Consider the following 24249-nt stretch of genomic DNA (forward strand, 5'->3'; position numbering starts at 1 on the left):
TTGGTTGCGCTCAATTTTAACACAGACTCTATCTAGCCAGTACGGACTAAAGTGAAAAGGGGTAAACCTTTGCATAGCGATATTTTTAGCGTACAGGTTATGTAAAATCAATAACACATTACATTCGACAAGCATAGACGTAGGTCATCCAAGATTACTGGGCTGAACAGATTTTACTTTCTCCTCACTGGAAATCCAGATCCCTGAAACAGTTAAAGAAACCAGGGTTGTTTTGGACCTTGTGTGGGCGTTGTGTGTGACTAAGGATCCATGGCAGGAATTGAACTAAAGCGGCTAATCAAACACGATTTCTTACAAAGGGAACTGTCGGTCAAATCGTGCTTTATTAAAAATCAAGAGAGTACAGTATGAATTGAAATATTGTTTCTTTGGAGAAATATTGTCCAAGTCTAAGTGTATTATTCCTACATGTACGTACTGGTTCTTTGTGAGATCAGGTTTGTTATACTGCATAATTATAGGCCTATCCAACTGTTTTTCTTGTGTGTGAAACTGTCAGAATGTATGTTAACTGCTCACATGTATGACGACGACAACAACATCAACAACAACAACAACATCAACAACAACAACAGCAACAACAGTGGTAAACACCACAACCCAATCCCAGGACTGCCCTTGATTCATGAATAAATTCATCCAACAATAAGATGCATCTGGAGTAGTCTTGACTTCTCCTTGTATTGGTTTTCTTCAAGTCTCTAGCAGTGCATCTCAAGTACCTCCAGCAGCCCCCCCCCCCCCAGTCACCATACCAAGGTGTATCTTATATCAGGTAAACCCTAGGGGTAATAGTGACCATACATAAAATTAGCTGATACTTGACATGGACTCAGCTATTTGACCCGACCTGTAAATTCCTCCCATACCAAACAAGAGGGGCCTTAATCAGTTTATCATAATGAACATTACACATGGTGTAAGTTTTAGCAATGTCAGAACATAGGTCATTTTGTTGGGTCCATGTTAAGGTTGGACCTCACCTTGAAATCAATGGAACAGAACCAAGGAAGGCAAGGGAAATGTTCCCCTTTCATCATGGATGAGCCAGGTCTATGGCTCCTGTTTGCAGAGAATGACCTCATGCTGGACGTCAGATTCAGGCCCCTACAATGGAAGCCTACATCTACCTCCATGATCTCATAAAATGAAGATGTTCATGTTCTGCTTTGATTTTACAGCAAGATATTTTGTGTACATTATGTGTAGGCTCTAATGGTGCACAGATTGTTTTTCAGACACCATACAAGTTCTTCTTACTACAATGTACTACATTCGTGTTCCTTGCCTGGGTCTCCCATTTTCCTTCTTTTCTTTTGCTTCCATTTAAATTTTCATGTCAGGCTTTTATGTCACCATATTATTTACTGTTTTTTACTTTTTCATTATACATCCCGGAATTTAGTTTCTGAAAGAGAAACTTTTATTGGCTGTTATTTTCCCGCTTCTTTCTGGATCCTTCCCGTAATCCTTTCCTCCTCTTTTTTTTCTATAAATAGATATGCCTGTTTTATGCCTCTGAAGAAGGTCCGGTTTGGATCGAAAGCTTAGGCCATCTACCCTGCTCATTATAAATTGAAGAGTAAATATTACATGTATCTCATTTAACTATTAATAAACAGCAAGGCCATTGTAAAGAACAAATACAATTTGTATAACATTGTTATTTTGTGAGAATGATTAAGCTGAACATTCGCATTCTTCGTAAAGGATTGAATTTCATTAAAATTCTTCTCCACCTCAGCATTTATTTACACTTTCACAGCAGCTTGATCAAACACCTTGCCCTAAGTATTACAACATTAACAAATAAAGCCATCATTTCCCAAAAAAGAAAGCATTGCACAGGGGCTGGTTTTTCATCTCTGAGATTGTAAACACCATTTGGCAAAAACAGCCTGCATTTGGAACCAAAAACAAAGTAATAATGAAAGATAGGGTTGTCTCCACAGACTGCAATTCACTCACTAGACACTAACCCTGGTTGATTAAATTCACTCTTTGATAAATTGGTTGTAAAGACAACAAGGACGGATCAAAGCTGGTCCAGGATCAGAGCTGGACAGGATTCATGTAAGAATACATCCATCAGTCTGGCGGCATTAAACAAAATATGACAAAAACAAGATCTGACATATTCGAGCAAAACATTGTCGTGGTTTCTTACTAGTAATCAAAGTATAGGGAGAAACAATGGTCATTAATCACAGTCAAATCATGCTTTTGGACGTAGTCATTAATTGTTTAGATAAAAGTACATGGATACCTGTAAGTTTGTTTAATTGCAGTAACAGTGATGTCATCAATCATGACTTCATCGCAAGGTAGATCGATGTCAAGTCTTACAGATTCCTTTTGGGAAACAACCATCTATGCAAGTCACAATGCACCATAGGTACCATTTCTTTGAGTTGATACATGTATTTGTTTCATTTTATCTGAATATTTTGAAGCAACTACCTTTTTATGTAATAAGCAACCTGTATTTGTCTGTGAATATTGGAAAACTAAAAAGGCGCACGAACTGAGATTAGTGACAAATTCTGGAATCGGGGAAATATCCTTACACATCACTAGCCTCTGAATTGTGACTTGGATGAAGAAAATATGGCAGACCTGATACTGTAAGGAGGTAAAGAATGCCATTGCCTCCATGCCCCCTGGTCATTGCCTTGGTGTCTTTGAAATGCTCCAGTAGAAACTGATACTTCACAGAGGCAACGAAAGGCAATTGCCTCCATGCCCCCAGGTCATTGCCTTGGTGCCCTTAAAATTCTCCAGTGAAAATTTACTAATATAGGGTGCCCTTTACCAACACGACCAAGTTGAAAATGCCTTTACTTGCCCTTTTAAAAATGAAGCATACCTGGACTGTGTCAGCATGAAATGAAACCATACATAGAACCCCAATTAAACGAATTCCAAGAAACCGTTAAAATCTTCTTTGACGTAATTAGTTTCCCTCTGTAGTTTTCTTGCTCATGATGCAGGAAATGTTGCTATGCTCCTGGATGCTGAATGCAGAATCCATTCCATCCAGATCCACATTTATTGACATGTCCGTATCTCAAGGAGAGGCTGTCTCGTTGTGTTTGGCTGCTAATATGAATGTTTACAACTCAAAACACGATTGCTGATGGCCACATGTTGTACACGTACCCATCTTATCAAAGGCAACCAGACTTCACATGACGTTCTTAGCAATAGCATTGCTTGCTTGTTGTCAAACCTTCACAACATAGAAGGAATATCTTTTGACAAATATTAAGCCAAGAGTTCGATACAATCCAGGTCTACCGTTAGGCCAAATGTTATCAGTTGCTTAAGAAGATAAAATGTTTCAGCTCTGGTAACTGTATCTGTTTGATATGCAATTTCTATGCATAGCAGATCCGGGGAAATTTTCCCTGGGGCTGCTTGATGCTGATCCAAGTTGGCAAAGCATGAAACAGTTTTGATAGACGGAGAAAGATTTTAAGCTAAGCTGTATTGTACAATGCACTTTTTACTACTCAGCAGTTGGTCTATTCCTTCCTCGATGGTCTAGTCAAATATTTAGCAGCCTACACTTCCATGTAAGTTAGTTCACAATAGTTTTTGCATTGAAGAGGCACTAATGTACTCCATAGTAGCAAGAACTTAAAGGCAGTGGACACTATTGGTAATTACTCAAAAAAATTATTAGCATAAAACCTTACTTGGGGATGAGTAATGGAGAGAGGTTGATGGCATAAAACATTGTGAGAAACGGCTCCCTCTGAAGTGGCAGAGTTTGCGAGAAAGAAGTAAATTCCACCAATTTGATTTCGAGACCTCAGATTTAGAACTTGAGGTCTCGAAATGCACACAACCTCGTGTGTTAAGGGTGTTTTTTCTTTCATTATTATCTCGCAAGTTCGATGACCGATTGAGCTCAAATTTTCACAGATTTGTTATTTTATGCATATGTTGAGATACACCCAACTGTGAAGGCTAGTCTTTGACAATTACCAATAGTGTCCACTGCCTTTAAAACCTATTAGTACAAACGTGCCAATGGAGCTAATGTATATACCATGGTTTTTGTATAGTGCTACAAATTAGAAGTTCTACTAATTGGGGGCATAATGTAAGTCTGCTCTACGTATAATAATGGGACCATAGATTCAACTCCTGTGAAATAGTAGCATGGATGTAGTCACATTGCTTTCATACAAGTCTTGAAGCAGTCATAGAGGAAATGAAGACATTTGAGCTACATCCTGGATTAAGACTTGATGAATGTGATCCACACCACCTGCTACCTGATGGGTCAACCAATACATGTACAGGAACCACAATCAACATACTCACCTCTCAAGATTTCACAATGTCACACAGTATGTCATGAAAATAAAGCCAAACCGTATTGGCGGATTGAGTTACGGCTACGACTGTTGCTAAGGACATCCTATGCTTCATTGTATGAAGATGCGGCAATCCAGCTTAAGCCAGAGCCATAGCCGCCAACTCGGATATGGCCTACATGTTACATAGAGCAAGGAACTAATAGTGTAACCATTGCATCAATGGCTCTACTTGTTACACTTGTAATCCATCTTATGTATTGTATGTCAGTACAGGTGTATTTGACAAGTGAATGCCTTTGTAACTTTAAGATAGACAGGATGTTGTTATGAAGTACTGTGTATAACATGCTTTCCCCTGACTGCCCTCACGTGTAGAAGTACGTGTAGTTAGGGTGTAAAAACATGCACAGATGTGCCATCAATACTTTTATTGCATTGGATTTCCTTTTAAAAATAGCCCTGAATTGTTTTCATATTCTTATTTCAAATGGAAGTGCCTTTTCTCCGAAAAACAGTAACCTCTCCTCTACTCAACACTAGTAAGTCTCCAATCACAAAATAAATCTCATTTCGGAAGACTTTTTGGTTTTTTATTTGAACCCTAGATTTCCTGATAATAAGAAACCTGACTTCATGTTTTCCCCTCACTCTCCGAGTCATCTATCCAGGGTTGATGCATTCAACTACATCTCAACGTCTTATTTATTATTGTAAATCTATTCCAGTACTCTACGACTATTTTAAACTTAAAAGCCATCATTTTTAATGGCTAAGATTAAGGATCATCTACCGACATTTCCCTTTATTGATTAACCGCCGTCAAAAAGTCTTTGTGACATCGGCTAATGAGATCAAGAGATAATCTCAGTCGTTCAGATTCTTTGCAGACCGGCGAAATCAGAGAAAATTTTGAGAGAAATCAATAATATTTAAAGGCCCAGAAGCAACAGGATTCGATGCCTGTAGACCTCTGCAGATTGTTTTGGAATATATTTTTTTTTATTTCTTTAAAGTGTTTTTTTGTAAATCGCCTATTTCTGATCTGAGTGCATGGGGCATCCATACATTAATTACTCAAAATCAAAACAGCAACAACCAGATTTACATCTTACATGTAGATATGATTTAAATGTAATATTTCTTTCTCAAATGAACTCCTTCAAAGAGTTTATGTATTGGATCACCCCCCCAAAACTGGTTCTGATTCCGTTACCATGGAAATTATATAACCGCACATGTGGCCTTGGGTGATTGTTGTTAGCAGTGAGTGTGTCTAAACGACAACATGCACCGCTGGCAAGAATTCCTGAAGCACAATTCGTACTTACAGAAGGAGCGTGAGATGGAATAAAACGTATCATGAAGTAGACGATTCAATTATTGTGTTTGTGAGTAAGGTATTGTGAGAAGCGTCTGCTTTTAAAAATAACAAACTTCATTGGACAGTTGAACAAATCATGAAACACCCAACAATGCCAACCTAAAAGTTCATTTTAAATAACAACTTAAAAGGTCATGTGTGTAATATTTTATATTTTTTTCTTCTTGATTACACTACAAAGACAACATTATAAACAACATCACGTTGAAAAAAATCTTAGTGGTTTTTTTTAACCCATCTTTTCAACCAAATTTTAAATTTCAATGTCATGTTTTGTTTTGCTTTGTTTTTGTTTTGTTTTAGGTTTTTCTTTTAGGAGGGTATACATCCAATTATGATATTGTTTTATTTTCTACCCAACAACCCACACAATAAGCTGGATTATAGACTTTCAATTTAAAGGGAAAACTAATACGCATTACTCAATCAACATTTTTAACCAAACAGGTTGTTTACAACTGGGCACCACTAAAACAGGTGTACTAATTATAGCAGCAATTCTAGGAGGAAAAACAAATTCATAAATGATGGTTTATGCTTCCAAATGTGGCTTTCCTGTAGACCACCTAACTTGTCATTAACACAATTTGATTCCAAACATCCTACTTCTAAATTGTTCATTTACTGGGTTCAAGTAGGGTCCAAGTGCAGACATCAACCCACTAAACTCAAACCCCTGCGGTGCTTCAATACAATCCAATCCTGATATTAACCTTACAAAACAAACTGACACGTTTCGTAGTTGCTGTTAAGTGTTGGGCTGAATATTCCTCAACGTAAACCGACTGACAGCCAAAATACACCCCTGTAGGGCCTGGAAATATTATTTAAAAGTTTGAGATCAACACTGCGTGGTTGGTGTGATGGTGTGAACAGGGGCCATGGCCACCCCCATGACTTAGGAAATGACGTTGGAAACTTAATATCCACTTACTTAGAACAATTGGGTCAGAAACCCTGAGGCCCAGAAACAACTACTGGCTGTCCCCATAGCTGGCGCATGCTGGCTATCCCCAAAGCCGGCTTGACGAAAACTATTAGTTATCCCCCATAGCCGGCTAAACAATTACTGGCTATCCCCAGAGCCGGCTAGACAACTATGGCTATTCCAAACGCTGGCTTGCAGACAACTATTGGCTACTTCCCATAGCCGGCTTGCAGACAACTTCTGGCTATCACCATAGCTGGCTTGCAGACAACTTCTGGCAAACTCAAGAGCCAATAGGGCATGGTTTAAGATAGTCAAGTACAGTGTCAATAAAATTAACCCAAACGTTGCATACTTCATCCCCTTCATAGCTTGAGAATTTGCTTTACAACGTCATGCACAACCAGCGTCTTGAAAGATTCAAGCTTGAGATCTGTAGACATAGAGGAGCAGCCTCTACTTGACTCTCCTCACTTCCTCTTTCTAGGGCAGGAAATATTGCTCTTACTTATTAGTTCTGGCTAATCAAACTAAGAAACCAAATATTGGTTGGATTCTAGTTTGTACTTGCATAATGTACACCTAGTATTTTGAACAGAAATTATCACAACAATCGCTAGTACAAGTTTTTTTTTAAAGTAAGCTTTCAGATTAGGAACAATTCATTTGTTTTCTCTATCATGACTAATCCCCTATCAAACGTTACCTCTTCCTTTTTACAGCACAGATGTATTTTACATCAAACTACGTCAGAGGTTAATCACTGTTTTCTAATGTACAAGACGAAAGAGTCCATTGCAAAGGTTTATCGAAGGCAGTCTCAGCCATCTCTGCAATTATAGCTGGATTAAATGCTAATCATTCTGATTGTTACAGTATCAATTCTAGGAAACCTGGAATGCTACTTGCCAATATCTCGTAAGAAGCCAACTAAATTAAGTCAACACAAAGCAAGTCAAAAAACAACACCCAATCAAAACTGGTCAGTAACCAGCAATTGACGGAAAAAAATTAAGAAAACAAAAACCAATCCGCGCAATTATCTGTTAAAGGTATGGTAAGATTCCTCAGCTGATACAAAATCTTTAGGTTAATTGTATGACTGTTCAGAATGGCTTTACGATATTTTGTTAAGGAGAAATGGTCTGGAAGACGTTTCAGAAGATAAAATCTCCTCCTAACATCGCAGCTTTATCTTCTTGTGATAACAGGTTTGTGGAGGGATCAACTAGAAATTGTATCAGAATGCTTTGCTGGGAAGATGTTTTTTCGTCGCTTTATGCAAGACTCGTCTTTCATATTTATGCCTGAGTTAACAATCTTACCTTTTTGACAATGCTCACTGGACCAGCACAGCTCTCTCATTCCCAGGGTAGACTGTCGTCGACATGTCCGGCCATTGTCTTTTTTAGGGCAGAAATTAAAGCACCCTCCTTGGTCCTTGTTATCAGCAATAAAGTTATTCTCTATTCCCTCTTGAAGGATGAGGGACCAATCTACTGTGTCCATATAACACAGGCTAGGATTCTTCTCCAGGCGTATGGAACCCCGCATTACAGTGACCAGACTTGGGAGGCCAATCTCTTGCATTTCAAGCATTTCATACACCACTAAGGCATAGTTAAAGAAGAGAGTATCACCACGGATTACCGCTAGATTCGGGAACATGTTTCTTAAGGTCAGGAGATGTGAGACACGGTATAAGACGAAGAAGCCGGTGATCTCTCGTAACTTTGGGAAAGAAAGGCTGTTCAAGACGCCTGGTTGCTCCCTCTCAATAAGAAGAATGTGAAGGTCACCTTCGATGATTGTACAGTTTTGTAGAATGGTGAAAGATTCAGCACTGTTGCGAATGTCAATATTTCCACAAACTGTAAAAGAAAAAGAAACATTCGATTTTTACTACATGTGTTACCATGGTTATTCAACAAACAACTAATCAACGGGTTCCTTCCAATACACTCAATTTATTCCAAACATTTGAAATGTGGCCAAAATATGTTACTCTCCAAGTTAGAACATTATCAAATACTACAGTACTTGACTTCAAAAAGTAACCGCATGCACTCTGAGATTCTCATCCACAGTAGAAAGGCAATGTAGTATTGTAGGGTTGTATGGGAAATTTGTCTGTGACACTAGTGTTGAGCATCATGGGGTTCTTTCAAATTAAGTGGATTTAGAAGATAAGCGAGGGCAGGCCTCAAGATAACCCTCCGCATCCACAGCAGTTACGGTGGTGCCCTGTACTTTTGATGCAGTGCCCTCTGCGAGATTCCAATACAAACTTACATTTCCCTCAGAGAAGTGGCCATTTTCAGAGGCAAATTGCTGTGCCCCATTAAGAGCCAAGTTCAAGGCCTGTGAGGGGTTTATGTGTCAGACTTCATTCATTATTTAATAGCTTTAATATAGACCATTACTCCGGTGCTTATAATAATATCAATAATATATCATGTAGTCTATAGAACGCACGTATACCAACAAGGGACAAACACAAACATTTTATTACAGAGGTTTTATCAAGAGATGCAATGGCAAAAGGGACAAAATAACAAAAACAAACTAGTGAGTATTTTAATTTCATTTCCTGATCTTACTGCTACATTTCACTTGATGTCTCATTCATTTTCCCCAGTTTTACACCCCTCATGACTATTATTTCACATAAAACTAAGGATTTTTTTTTAAACATAACCTTGGCCTCATTAAAAGCTTGTATCAATTGAAAGTGAAAATGCTGGCATACCTGATGACACATTCGCACGCTTGTTAATTTTATGCCCTTCAGTGGGATACAAATAAAATGCAAATAAAATGCATTTATTATTTGGTTTTTACCCATACAGCGATGTGTGTTAGCGCATTCCCAGAGTCCTGTGAATTTTTTGAATTTTTATTTTCAGAACCTGCCTTTGCTAGTGTTGTTGCATGATGTTCGTACACAATATTGTGAGTGGTGACAAATACTGTATACACAGTGCACCTATTTCACAGATAGAGGGCAACGAACCAGAAACCACAAACCATGTGGGTGATCCAATCATCGGTGATGAACAAAAATTCAAACTTTTGTATTATTCGATTTGTATGAGCGCCCCCCTATCATTCGAAGATTCAGATTAATGTATTACTTAGGCTGTGCAGATAGTGGGGCATCACGATAATTGAGTGATAAAGAACAACGCCTTGGCCAAGACTAATTGTTTGCAAGAAGTTAAGTACATAAATGGAGTCCAAGTAGCCCAGTGTTTGTGTGCTACATAAATCATGGACCATCAAATATTGGTGCCACTACAGATAGGTAAACACCCATTCCCCCTACCCTACCAAAGATCAGTTGTCTCAAATTACCTGACTAGGATAAAGAGGAAGTAGTAATTGGCAATCCATTCAGGTCTAAAGTAGCTTGTTCCTGAATCAATTTCAAGGTAAATATTCAGCACGATATGATAACAGTTTAATTGTTTCCTGTTTGTAATGTAATATCAAGCATGGGAATATCTCCAGAACCTCCAAAACATGTGTGAAATCAATGACGTTTGAATTCAAGGAAGTGTAGAGTGTAACTGTTTTTAAGTGTGTCCTTTCATTTAAAGGCAGTGGACACTATTGGTAATTGTCAAAGACTAGACTTCACAGTTGGTGTATCTCAACATATGCATAAAATTACAAACCTGTGAAAATTTGAGCTCAATCGGTCATTGAAAAAAAAACACCCCTGTCACACGAAGTTGCGTGCGTTTAGATGGTTGATTTCGAGACCTCAAGTTCTAAACTTTAGGTCTCGAAAATTACTTCTTTCTTGAAAACTATGGCACTTCAAAGGGAGCTGTTTCTCACAATGTTTTATACCATCAACATCTCCCCGTTACTCGTCACCAAGAAAGGTTTTATGCTAATAATTATTTTGAGTAATTACCAATAGTGTCCACTGCCTTTAATATCTGAATTTGCAACAGCAAAAAACACATAGTGTGCCTGTCACATTGAAAATGAAGTCACAGGCTATGCATGCATTTTGTTACATAATGTTCTCATGTATGTTTATTGGTTGAAGTCTTGTATTCTAAGGATTATGCATTAGAACTTAAGGTCAGGTCAATGTTGGCCCTCTGTAGTTGTTCCAAACATTCACAATTTCTTTCTTCCTATAAAATTTTAAATCATATTTCAAACAAAAAACAATTCAAATAGAAAACCAATTCGGATTCTTTGAGCCTCTCCAACTTATCATCTTTTTCCCAAATTTTCCAATGAAGAATTTTCCAATTTTTTATAGACCATTTTTTTCCAAGAAATGTCCAATATTGCTCAAAAGCAATAGACATACTTAAATGTCATGAACTGCATGCACCATTCACCTGGTCTAATCACATAACAGGTGAATCCAACAGGTGCACTACTTAGACTGCCTTTCATGGTTTGCTTTAATTAGCAAAGACAGATTAAAGAGCTCCTGGAACAACTTCACCACAGGGGCCTTTTTCCAAACCATGTTTGGGCTCTGGCTCTTGCTTGAGCTCAGGCTCTGGCTTGGGCTCCGGCTCTGGCTTAGGCCCCATCATCAATCTTGGAGCACTGCGCATTTTGCACAGTCTTTCCAACATCAAACGAAGCCCAGAGCCCTGGAGGTTTGAAAAAAGCTCCAGGACTGATCAGTTCTCCTGGCAAAAAAAGAAGATATATGTTTTTGTTCCCCTCAAATTGTATCCTAAGAGATACAGGCGTTATTCAAGAAGGACTTAACTTAAAATTTACACCAAAATATGTTTACCATATGGAAGCCTTTTTATCATGAAGATCTGTTTGCCAAATGTTAAACCATAGTCCTCAGAGAAGAAAAACAAAATATATTATACCCTAAGGATTGATTGGATCTGAAACCCATGAAACATTGGACTCTGGCTCTGGGAGTTCAGACAATCTTCCTCATTGTCATTACGGACAAGTATCTTCTGAATTGCATGGCATTTAAAAATAGGTAACACCCACCCACACAACACAAGAGCCAAAGGCAACCAAACTATAGTTATATTTCTCTGTCCCTCACTCAGCTTGATTTGTGTTCATGGTGATGTTAGGGTCTAGGACATGATGCTTAGGTCTCCAGTTGATGCTTGGGCCCAATTTGTAGAACTGCTTAAAAAGCAGAAAATGTTACATAACGATTGCCTCTAAAGTAGAAATTACCAGGATAATTGTACTTGTGACATGGTAGTTAGGCTAGTAAACTTGTTCTGGTAGGCAAACAAATTTTTTTTTAACAGCTTAGCTACTTAATTTTGTGCTTAAGCAGCTTTATGAAATTGGGCCCAGGCGGTGCCTGATATACTACAGATCTAAATAACCCTTCTATTTTTAGTCAAGGCTTGCCTTTGAGCTACTGATCCCAGACAAGTGGGAGTGATTGTGAAGTACACACAAAACCTGTTGACATCAGAGAAGATTTTCTTCAAATTTGTGTAATTACCACAGCATGTCAAAGGGATGCCTGGCCTAGATAGGGGGGTGTTTTTACTTAAAGTGATCACCAAGTTCAGGGCTTGTCGAAGGGAAGATTATTGTCAACAATCTAAGTTCTGCAATGACTGTTTGACATTTACTCCAGCGTTCTTTACATGACTTTGCGTCAACAAAATTTTGAGTACAACTACAAGTATTTGACTATGACGCATTCAAAGAGCAAATGGTCAAGCTGGTGCTAAACACTCTAACCTTTGAAATACTAGGGTTTCCTGCTCCTACATGTACCAGCCTTCTTTCTACTGGGTGATAATGCAACATTTATTCAATAAGAACCTATTTTCTCATCGCTCTCAGAGCATTTTCAATCAAATAAAACCATCAACTAAAATAAAATTGTGGGCAGATGTACGTGTATACGATTCCAACCATGTCATGTTCCATATTTTTGTACCCACCCCTCGCTCCCCCAACTACAACCCTGCCAAACTCCCCTGTCTAGTCTAGAAAACACAAAATACATCAAATAAAACCTGAAGTGGACCCAGCAACAAAGGTCAACCAAATATTGGCTCCAGATGTTTCAGTCATGGCTGTCATTGTCTTTAAGGGCAAGCAGAGACTTCTAGGAAAGTCCATGCTTTGTGAGAGAAATCTGACCATGATCTTACCATGGAGTAATAATCAGACATCTATTTCTACCTCCATAGTTTAGCTGCTGTTTGGCCGCTGTTTGGCACAGCTTGTTATAAAGCAGATGAACAGACCATGGTCAATCCGGTCAGATTGGTCAGACTAGGCCCACTTTCATAGAGCTACATGTAATTAGGCAGAATTTATTGCTTAACAATTTTCTGCAAAGCAGAAACGAGCAGGAGAGTTACTTGTGACATGGTAATTTGGCTGGTTTAACTTTGTTCTGGTAAGCATAATTTTAGTATGCTTAGTTTTCTTGTTGTGCTTAAGCAGCTCCATGAAATTAGGCCATGCTCAGAGAGGCATGCAAGTTGTGACCTGTAGAAAAGAGGAAGGAGTGGGAGTTGTACCCAAGATGGATAGAGCAAGACACCTGAGTGTCATACAAGCTGAATTCTATAAAAGGATCTATGGTAAATCAAATACTACAAAATTACAAGAAACTGTCTGGAAACTTGTTTTGTAAATACATTGAGAATCTTGCATCTCTCGTCATGTTTGTAAAGTCTCCATTTGGGTTCCTCAACGTTCTAAAAACGTGTCTCACACAAAAGACGTTGGTCGTACGTGGGCAGATAACACTATTATTCCTCATTCGAATATAAAAGACAGTGAGGATTTGAAATGTTGGGCCACGTCAAATGTGAAATATACGGTAATATTTTATTTACTTGCACACGACAGGCCTACAAGGCAATCATCGAACATAACTTCATCCCTGTGTATTCAAAATAGACCTTTCTTTTGGTGTAAATATGTAATAAATGTTAACTTAATTATGCTCTGCCTGGGAAGAAGGCATGGGACCAAGGACTCCATGACCACCAACAAAGACAGGTCAATTCCCGCATTTCCAGCAGTCGCCAGGAAAGACAAAAACAACAAGCTCGGAGGCGAGGAACACCTGTGTGGAAATGTTCAGTGAGAAAATCCAGCAGAGACAAGAGTGAGATGAAATTAGGCAAACCTCAGTGGACAACATGATTGATGATGTGGCTGCTTGATCATTTGGAAATGGGAGAAGTGGATGAGGGCTGTTGACAATATTGTTAAATATTATAGAAGTTTTAACTTTTGTTTTTGCTGTTACCGTTTCATATGAAATGTAAACTTATCAAATAATTTACCCACAAGGGAAAATTACTGGGTAAATTTATAATGATTTGAAGAAATATATTAAAAAGAATGAAAATAAATTAAATGCTACCCATATGTTGATGATAATTTTTTTGTTTACTCACACTCAGTTTCTTAAACAGTGACTTTGATAGCCATTGTGAATTATTCATTCTACTTTTTACAATCAACTATCGAAAAATAAAAATAAAAACATGTCAAAGTAAAAGCATAACCACAAAACAAGACAAAAACGATAAATCTTCAATTAATCAGCAAATCAGGTGTGCTTCAAAACAGGTGAATCTGAGGTAAACATGTACATCTTAATTTCAGCAGAGCTAATAGAATTTCAGATGCGCACTATCAAGCACTTAAATCTTGAATATTGTACATGATGTTGATATGATTGTACTGCACAGTTGCCTAGAGTCTTTGGTGTGATGATGAGAAGCACTGGTTAACAAAATAACAGGGGGGGGGGGGGGTCCCGAGATGTTTACATCAGAAACTCATCTAACCAGGCTTTGTGTACCGGGGACCTTCATTCAGATTGCTTTATGATATATACACACCCAGGAAAATTTAGACTTGGGTGATAATTATCTCTTTTTATATCGATCTCTGCATGGAAAACAACGTAAAATTGTTGACTCAGGAATTCTAAGGGTTAAATTTAGACGGAAACAACAGAAAGCAATCTGCACTTGCTTTCACACCTGCTTTATCTAAGAGTAGCAATTGCAGGTAAACATGGCATTTACAATGTACACTAGTTTCTAAAAACACATTTCAAGGCTTTGGCCAAGTTCTACGTTTAGAAAGAAATCAAACTGCATTGACCCACCTATTCATGTTTTCTATTTTTCGCATTTTTATGATTAATAGATCTGTTATTGTAAGTTGTTATGCAGGAGTAGATGGCTGACAGTACTGCTGGTAGATGCAACCATAAATCACTAGTATTTGTTTCATGCCATTAACTGTCGACACTTCAGGGATCGATAAATATGCTCCACTATTTTTTGCGGTTTGCGTATATTGGTTAATCCACGCCCAACGCACAGAGCATAATAAATAATTCCTAAATTAAAAAATTGGTTTGCTTATTGCTGATGTGACTGATGTTTATGCTAGGGACCCAGTGATGGGAGTGAAGGATGACTTTGATAGTTTGTTTATTCTATAAGCCTAGTAGCTCTTAGAGTAGCACGAGCCAATAATGAAAATGGAACTCTACAGCCAAGGTAAATAATTAGAAAGGAGTGATGCGGAAACAAAAAGTGTGGGGGAAAAAACAAGACTTCAGACATGTCAGATGTGGATCATTTCAATCTTTGATAATTCCAAACAGCTTGTTTATTTGTGACCTCTCATTTTATTTCTCAGCAATTTTTTAAAAGGCATCCCCAAGTCCCTAACAAGAGAAGGTATGTTTTCCAAATAATCATCAACATTTGTGTAATTGTCCAGTCCCCCCCTCCCCCTCCCCCTCCCCCTCCCCCTCCCCCTACCCCTCCCCCTCCCCCTCCCCCATGTATGGCACTCCCGTTCTACCTAAATCAGCGACCTCCACTACAGTCCATGTTGTCAATGCCTAATTACACCCTACACTATTTGACTGTCATAGTATTCAGTGATCCATGCAAGGTTTACTGTCATCCTTCTATTACCCCAAGAGATATATCTTACATATATTCCATTTCTCTCCCCATGGGAACAATTAACCGTGAAAACACATGTAATATTCACTCTAAATGACACAAATACTGAAGTTCCAAGGAAATACAATTAGGTTTGGGAATACCAGCCGAGTATTGAAATTAAACAGTAATTGAGCGAGGTATAGTGAATTTCATGCTCCGAGAAACAACATCGCATAAACAGGTGGCGTCTCCAAGCAAGGAAAAATTCCAAATAAATGAAAGGATATTTTTGTAATTTCAATTTACTTCAAATAAAGACATATATCAAGTAACTCATTGTTCGGTCGAGTTGTTCTTTGAAAAGCATTTGTAACCGTTTGTTACAAGATGCATATGGTTAGAAAGATGTTTTAAAAGTAGAATACAATGATCCACACGAATTTGCCTCGAAATTGCGAGGTTTTCCTATTACTTTGCTAACTAACACAGTCGGCCATTTATGCAAGTCAAAAATTTGACTCCCATAAATGGCCGACCGTGTTAGTCGACGAGGTAAAAGGAAAACCACGCAATTTCGAGTATACTTGTGTGGATCATTATATTCTACTTTAACAATATCTTTCTAATCACATTCATTTTATAACAAACGGTTACAAACGCTTTTCAAAGACCAACTCGACCGATCCAAGGCAATGTGTTCCTTTAACTGGTTTCTGATATGTTGAGCCAATAACCAAGAAATGTTTAGTTAATTGTGGGAGGAAAACCCCAAATAGGAATTTCACAAGATGAAGTCAGGTCAGGCACACAGGTTTGGACTGAAAATCCACTCAACAATACAAGGCACAATTCAAAGGGGATGTGAACCAGGGTCTACAGAAGTGAAAGGCGGGATAACAAGATATTACATATGTAACCAATCTGATTCCCTAAAAAAAAAATTGATGTAATTTCACAGTGAAGATGAAGGATTAAGTTTTTTGTTTTTTTTACTTTTTATGTAATTGTTTTAAAAATATTCCTAAAACTTTCTACAATTTTTTGTTTACACCCAAAACACTGTTGTATTGATGTGATTCAATTTGATTGGGGCACTGCTGCAAGCTAATTGCTTTTACTACACAAGTTTACCCATGCCCGCATAACTAATATAAATATTTACAAATGATCACCAAAATGAATGAAAACTGAGGAATATATGAAATGCACAAAGCCTACAGAATACCTTCATGTAAAAAATAACCCAAGGACATTGCAATTACAGTTAATGAGATAAAAATATTTCCGCTTTTTTACAATCTTATGCTCTGCTACAGAATGATAGCATCTCTACTTTGACTATGTCTAATCCAGTTGCCATTAGTAAACCTTCAGGAAACAGCCATAACTTCAGTAGGTTGTGTCAGAGCTAAAAGGAAAATTGGCTCTATTATAAATTTGAAATACGGTTTGGAAACAACATGCTTTTAAGCATGTTGTATTGTTTTAAATAACAATACATGCATCTCAGGCTCTTAGAATTGGATGTAGCCATGGTAATACGTATTGTATAGGTTTGTTGGTATTATGATGCATTGGAAGGTCGTGCATTATTAATGTTGCCCATTTGTTTTCTACTTCCTTCAAATAATTGAAACGGGATCTCAAAAAAGATTTGTGTTACAGGCCTGGAATTACAGGCAGGCCCTGGAGGCATGGCCTCCGTTGCCCCTAGACTTGGCCTTGGTGTCCTTCAAAAGTTCCACATTGACTTTTAGATTTTACAAAGGAATTGCCATTTGCAATATGTGAAAGTGGCCTTGCCCTTCCAACATGTTCAAAGATAAAACTCCAGGCCTGTGTTTACTTGTTTCAAGTGAACCATGGGAAAAGCTAACAATAGTGCCAACAAACCCCACTGTAGATCAACAATTCATTTGGATATAAACCAAAGTCCATTTGAATACTTGTTTTTTGTCCCGTGTTGTTTTTTCTAAATATTATGCAATGGGTGTAGTCGAGCTATTAGTCCATAAAGACAACCTGGTGTAATGTACATCAGACATTCAGTCAGGCAAAGCAAGCCACCATTGCTTCTGATCCACTGATCACACATTTGTTGAAGACAAATCTTTGTCAATACTCTTCACTTTTCCTGGGAATACTCTAGAGCCATTGGAGACGTAAGGAGGGAATGCGTAATGCTGACCAAACAAATTCTTATCAAATGCTCTGCGCAATACTTACGGAAAAAATTGTGAAGTTCACCACTGTTTTCATGTGTAGCCTACAGACATTTAGCCTACATAAAATTAATTAATTTTTAAAGACATAAACATATTTTATTAGTATGGGCATGTTAATTTATACTACACAGGTCTTGACTTCATACTCACATATTAGGCCTTGATAGATAATTTACGTGAATTTTTATTTTTATTTTTTTCAACGGAATCCCGAGATTAAATGTTTTATAAAATAACAAAAAGTGAAACCTGCGATCATACAAAATGAAAGGTGCTTCGATCTTAAAAAATACTCTTAAATTATTTCAAATGCATTAGCGGAGTACTAAGCTTTCTTAGGATGGCATCAGCAAACTAATGATAACAGATATTGTGTTTGACAGCCACACACAAAAGACTACGCATTCGCATAATTTTCCAACAACACGTACACAAATGTATTTTCTCCCTCGCTGTTATACGCCGTATCACCCAAACGTTTAGCATTTTCACAAACAAACAGGAAAACACATCCCACTTTATTGACACAAATGTAATGTAACAGGAACAAATAATCCGTCTGTTTTTGGATGTTCTCGGTTTCAGCAAGTCCAGGCCTGCCCTCGTCACCGATGTATAACATGTACACGTACTGCCTGCTTCAATCACCAGTAAAAAGCCAGGACTATGGAAGACATTACTGGTCTACGTTTGCTGATGGCTACAGTAAACAGTGATTGTGTCAACAGCGCTCAATGGTGAAATGGGTCATGAAGCTGGGGAAGCTAGAGTTGTTTGTGACGAAAGTATCAGGCTGCTACGCCACAGCCAGCCAGCATTACAATGTTGGATAGAGAGGGGATATTATAATAACATACATGGAGCCTTCTAGGTTCTCAATACATAAAAACCCAGTTAGATTATGGGGTGTTTCTAATAACATTCTACAATAGATCTGACATGTGTGTATAGAAGGACTCTATGTGGAAGGTTGTTTCCTGAGAATTAGACACGGAGAAAACGAGATCAATTTTGTTTTTGTCTACACGGTAACTCTGCCAGGGAAACTGGCGTGTGTGTAAACACTTGGCTGTACCGAGGTGGTAAACAAACCTTTGTACATGACGACCAGTTGGGTCGCGAAAAACAACAAAACAGATTAACGATTCAGTGTTGAATTAATTATGGATGTCATTCATGATAACAAATAGAAAATGGTTCACTATGGAAAACCTGACTAGGATTAACAGATTCAGAACATTTTCTTCAAAATCATTTAATTCAAGGTAATTTTCTCAAAGTGATGAACACATTTACCCCCCCCCCCCAAAAAAAAAATATATTTTTTAAAAATAAGGTTTTAAATGATACCGGCACAGCTGAACTTAATACATTTTGGGTGCTTTTTCTTTTTTCTTTTTTCAGAAGCGAAAAAATTGATCCCACAGATGTTTAGTTTGAAGTGAAAACCATTGCATAACTAAATTATGTAAGCAGCAACTACCCCAATGACATTAAACTTGGACTTTCCATTGAAAACATCAACCATAGATTGTGACCTTCAAAATTTTAATGGTAGGCCCTATAGATATGAATGAATGATTTTCAAAATGCCATTATAAAATGTAAATTTAAAATCTTCTCAGTTACAACAGCAAGCCTTTCTTTGAGAATAAAGATGACCCCCATGTACAAGGTTTAAAGGGCTTAGGGCTGTAGACTGCCAATTCCAACACGGCCTTAGATTTAGAATTTCAGCCTTAGAATCTAATCACATGGTTTCAACGCTGGTTAGTGGTAAGCAAATTTGTGTGCTAACTAAGATTAGATGGAATTAGGCCCATGTAGACAAGGCTTGTTGTTACATCCTTCGTCGGCAAGGCAATTTTCCGATAATAAAAGAGCACCTCTATGATCAAAATGTTTAACTGCACATTAAAGGAGCACCATGGCAATGATCAGGATTGTAGAAGCAATTGCCCCTATTGCCTCCACATAAAATCAGACCCGAAGGCTACTCTCTATTTAAACAGAAGTTGTTAACAATCCAAAGTCTCGCACTGTTTTGTTTACACAAACAGTTCAATAAGTCAACAATACAGTGTGGGCATTCTGCTACATGTAGGTCTGAAGTCAATCTTGCTTCATTTGCATGATCAATAAGTGTACTGATACTGCGTCTACTGATTAACAGTTTACTCTGCTGACTGGAAAATAAAACCAACATACACAAAGCCTGAACCCAGCATGTTTTTCTTCTCTTCCCATTTTTTTAGAACAAGCTTCGAAACAAAATTCAAACAATGTATTATTGTCAGTCGTTCATCATGCAGGAAGCCTGAATTAAATTAACAATGATCTGGGATTTCAGTTCATTGGTAGAGCATACAGAATAGAAATTGTTAACAGGTTAACACTCATTTTACATACTGAATCATCAACAAGGCGTGCCTGGAATTAAACAAATGCCATTGGGGCCATTGTTGCCCCTGGTCTTGGCCTTTGTGCCCCTTCAAAAGTTCCCCATTGACTTTAAGATTTTCCAATGGAAGTGTCTTATGCAAAATGAAAAAGGCCATGCCCTTTCACAGATGAAAGTCCAGGCCTGACATGGGCTTATTATTGTCCGCTTTGGCAGTGCTGGTGAGAACAGCCATCTGTTGTATGAACTAGTTTTCGTTTACCTTTTAAGAAGTATAATAAATTACTAGGCGAATATGATATCATAAACAAACTATTGTTGATATTACTACACTTTTTGTTCAATTCAATGTTTCAACTTGCTGACAGTGATTAAATGCATCTGGAGCCATAAATATCTCAGACAAAAGTCTGTGTTCAAGTGTCACAATACGACACAAAATGTAACCAAATCCAGCAAAATTTATCCACCTCAGATGCAATGCAAAAGTCACCTCTAGTTTTCAATTACACAATTCATTGTGTATACAGGGCCTTCATGGCTGCCCCACATTTAAAACAACAAGTTGTTTTAATTAAATTGCAAGGGCGAGACTGTCACGGCTTTTACGCATTGGAACTGCGCTACATGATAGATTTTAAGCATCTGTGAGTACCAACTCATGTACAGCGCTAGGGTAGGATTTACATACTACGTAGGTTTACAACAGTAACGTGATTCCTTCAAATGTAACTAGTTTTAAATCCTTACTTACAGGAAATTCTTACAATTAATTCTGAACAATGCAATACCTGAACATTTGAACTGGAAAGACAAGGAGTTTCTTATGATATCCAACACTAGGGACTCATGTTTAAATACACACCTTCTAATAAATCAGTGCTTAATCTGTTTTCATGAATCATGGGGCGTTAAATGGTGGGTTTTGGTTTGCATTGAAACCATGGATATGGGTAATCACTGTGATTTGATTGGAAAATGAGAACATTGGCTCTTTACAAGACAGTTAATAAAAGTAATGACCGGGGGCATGGAGGCAATGGCCAGGGGCATGGAGGCAATGGCCTCGGGCATTGAGGCAATGACCAGGGGGCACTGAGGCAATGACCGGGGGCATTACGATAAATTCCTCTGTTGGCTCTGAATTTATCTTAATGCCCCCGGTCATTGCCTCAGTGCCCCCTGGTCATTGCCTCAATGCCCCCGGTCATTCCCTCAATGCCCGGGGGCACTGAGGCAATGACCGGGGGCATTAAGATAAATTCCTCTGTTGGCTCTCATCAGCCTGGGCCCATGTCATACAAGTAGAGCTGCTTTTAAAAATAGAAAGTGTTGCACCACTCCAGACTTTAAAATAGTCACCTTGATGTTTCAGGGTATTTGATGGATTGGAGTAAATGCGAAGAATACTTACTCTCTTCAGCACCAGTAGCTTTTCTTGTGACAAAGAGCACCATGAACAGAGTCCAAATGAGGTACCCCACAGGTACGTCCTTTGAAGTCATCAAATACATGATGGTGACTTGAATATAACGCACTCAAGCATCAATGATTACACTATGGAAAAAAAACACAAATTCATTTATTATTTGTAGTGAAAATTTAGGATAACTTTCCGTATGGCGCCACCATCTTTTCACTTATTTTTACAAAAAGGGATATCTCATTGAGATAAATTGGATTATACATTATTTCATATCGAATGAAAAAGTGGTGGCGCAATTCAGAACCTTTTCCAAAATTTAAGATTAGGCCTAATACATCCATGTGGAATCTTGTTTATATTTGTTTAAATAAATGATGTAAAACAGCAATTTTGTAATTTAAATCTGCAGGGTTTTTTCTCCTTTTTAATGTGAAAATCAGCTGATCAGCTGGGGGATAAAGTGGCATGCCTGGTAGAAAAAACTAAAAGCATGTCTGACATGGTTGGTTAGCTTAGTAATAGTAGAATGATCTAAGCTAATCAACCATGGCATGCAATGCAGTATGTGTACATTTCTTTAGAATAACAAAAAAAATACCTTCCCAGATGATTTGTAAATCAATAAATTGATATGTATATCTGATTTGGCATTTCCTTTACAAAAAACATCATGTATTGTAAGTAAGGGTCTACACAACAGTTAAATACAGTACATAAATCAAAATGCATTTGATACTTTTTGTCATTACTTACACTTACAGCCAAAAAAATCAATGAGCTCATGATTAAAATTTAAATCACATGATCACTCACTCACATGCAACTGTTTGTATTTTGTAAAGAGCTTTATACATCTACCATACAACCAAATTGCTGTTTATACAGTGCATGTTAGGCATAAGTTTATGTATTTAAGGAAAATATTCAAGTCGGTATGGAAAAAATGTCAACAAAATGTTGGTTGATTTGTTAACCAATTGCCCTTCTTCCACTCTCACATTTCAACACACAACGATCAAGCTTCCCACATAAAATAACAATAATTATTTTAAAAGACTTGCAATTTCAAAAATTACTTACAAATACAACAAGATGGCATTTTAATGACAGAAATCCCGAACGCGATGTGACGAAGCACAACAAAATACCATTGCTGTTTTGATGATGACCACACGTTGTAAATACTTCACCGGCTGTGTACGTAGATCACAGTACGTCGTGGAAGTTGTTGTTGTGTGCCGTCCGTCCGTACCGTCAAAGCACTGACCTCGCTAACACACGGTCAACTCTCCGTACAAAAAAAACCTCCACACTCTACCGAACCGCTGCTTAAACCACACTGCACTGACCTCTTCTGCTGATTATAAACCAAAATTATACTCAAATTTCGGGAATAAAATCCTCTGTGATCAATACATGGTAGTTTAGGATAGCTTGAAATCCCCAAGAAGGTATAAAACTTGATAATTTAAGAGTGAGTTATTCGTCGTTCTAGGTGTTCAGAACGCACATCGTTTATGCACGCATTTGATTTGTACACATAATATCCCGGAGCTGGTTCCTGTCAGTGACATCCATTGTTTCGTGACGGGGGTACGAGAGAGGACCAGTGATGAGGTTATGGACTAGTCCACAATCCATATTAGGTGGTTTGGGGATCATTCGTAATTTTGTGGATTAAAAAAAAAAAAAACATCTTTCTTCTTGAGGAGGATTATCTCAATTCCCTGCATTTCCCAAGGGTTTATTCCCTCATGATCTTCAATTCCACGCACAGCATTTTTTTTTATCTTATTTGTATTTCATCTTGACAAAAATAGGTTTAGTTTGTAACAATAGCACGGTAGTCTATTTTTTTATTTTTTTTATTTTTAGATACAGAACATTGGGATATTTTATTTTCTTACAGTTTTCTTTGCTGTGGAGATTTTTCTAGAAGCAGATTCTGAAAGTAATGTTTTAAGCATAAACACTTTTAATCAACACTAGAAAGAGTATAAAAGTTCCACCCTTTGCATTATTCACAACTTACTTGGGCCTATATAGCCCAGACCGTGAATCTAAAAGTATAGCATGGGTACTTGTAGATGATCACTAATGTCCATGATCAGTATTTAACAGTTAATTGCTAACTAGTTAGAGTATACATACATGTATACGGAAATATTTGCCTCATTTTATTCTCTATGAAGAAATTACAGCTGAAGAGATTTAAAGCTCGGCCCCCGGGGCAACCAGGGCAGTCCAGCCTCCAAGTCAAGAGGGTTCTAAATAGAGGGCGCTGTGTTGATCAGCCAGCCAGTAGCTAGTACAACTTTATAGGGGGAAGTAAAAACAAATTAAAATGCCAATCTAGTAGAAAGTTCTTCAACGAGGAAAGAACGCATCTCCCTATAAATTTACAACCCTCCCTTCTGTACAACTTTAAGGGGATTTAAAAATGCCAATCGCCATAGTAGCCGAAAGGGTTTTCTTTGCCGCTGCAGAACGCAGGGGGGCACCGCCCGGTTACTCTTCTAAACTACTCATACAAACCTTCTGAAAGGAACAAAACACTAACTGCAGTTATACTGATTTGTATAGGGTCTATTATGAACTGTTAGTTTTGTGTTCAA

The 24249-nt window shown here is 37.8% G+C and overlaps 1 protein-coding gene across 1 annotated transcript; it reads right to left on the reverse strand.

Annotated features, from left to right (window-relative positions):
* Positions 1 to 7043: 7043 nt before the first annotated feature.
* Positions 7044 to 23136, reverse strand: LOC117295551 (insulin-like peptide receptor). Its single transcript, XM_033778248.1, has 4 exons — positions 22715 to 23136; positions 21623 to 21765; positions 7984 to 8529; positions 7044 to 7141 (listed from the first exon to the last, which is right to left on the reverse strand). Exons 2-4 carry the CDS (start codon positions 21720 to 21722, stop codon positions 7044 to 7046), a joined length of 744 nt encoding a protein of 247 aa, XP_033634139.1. The 5' UTR covers positions 21723 to 21765; positions 22715 to 23136.
* Between the last annotated feature and the right edge of the window lie 1113 nt (positions 23137 to 24249).

This window comes from Asterias rubens, chromosome 10 (genome assembly GCF_902459465.1).
Source record: "Asterias rubens chromosome 10, eAstRub1.3, whole genome shotgun sequence".
Lineage (NCBI taxonomy): Eukaryota > Metazoa > Echinodermata > Asteroidea > Forcipulatida > Asteriidae > Asterias > Asterias rubens.

Excerpts from the sequence above, each read along its gene's own strand:
- LOC117295551 (XM_033778248.1), bottom strand. The coding sequence starts at position 21,722 with ATGTATTTGATGACTTCAAAGGACGTACCTGTGGGGTACCTCATTTGG. Across the intron at positions 8,530-21,622 it reads AGCTACTGGTGCTGAAGAGA|TTTGTGGAAATATTGACATT; the intron begins GTAAGTATTCTT and ends TTTCTTTTACAG. Across the intron at positions 7,142-7,983 it reads CAGTGAGCATTGTCAAAAAG|AAAGAGGAAGTGAGGAGAGT; the intron begins GTAAGATTGTTA and ends TTCCTGCCCTAG.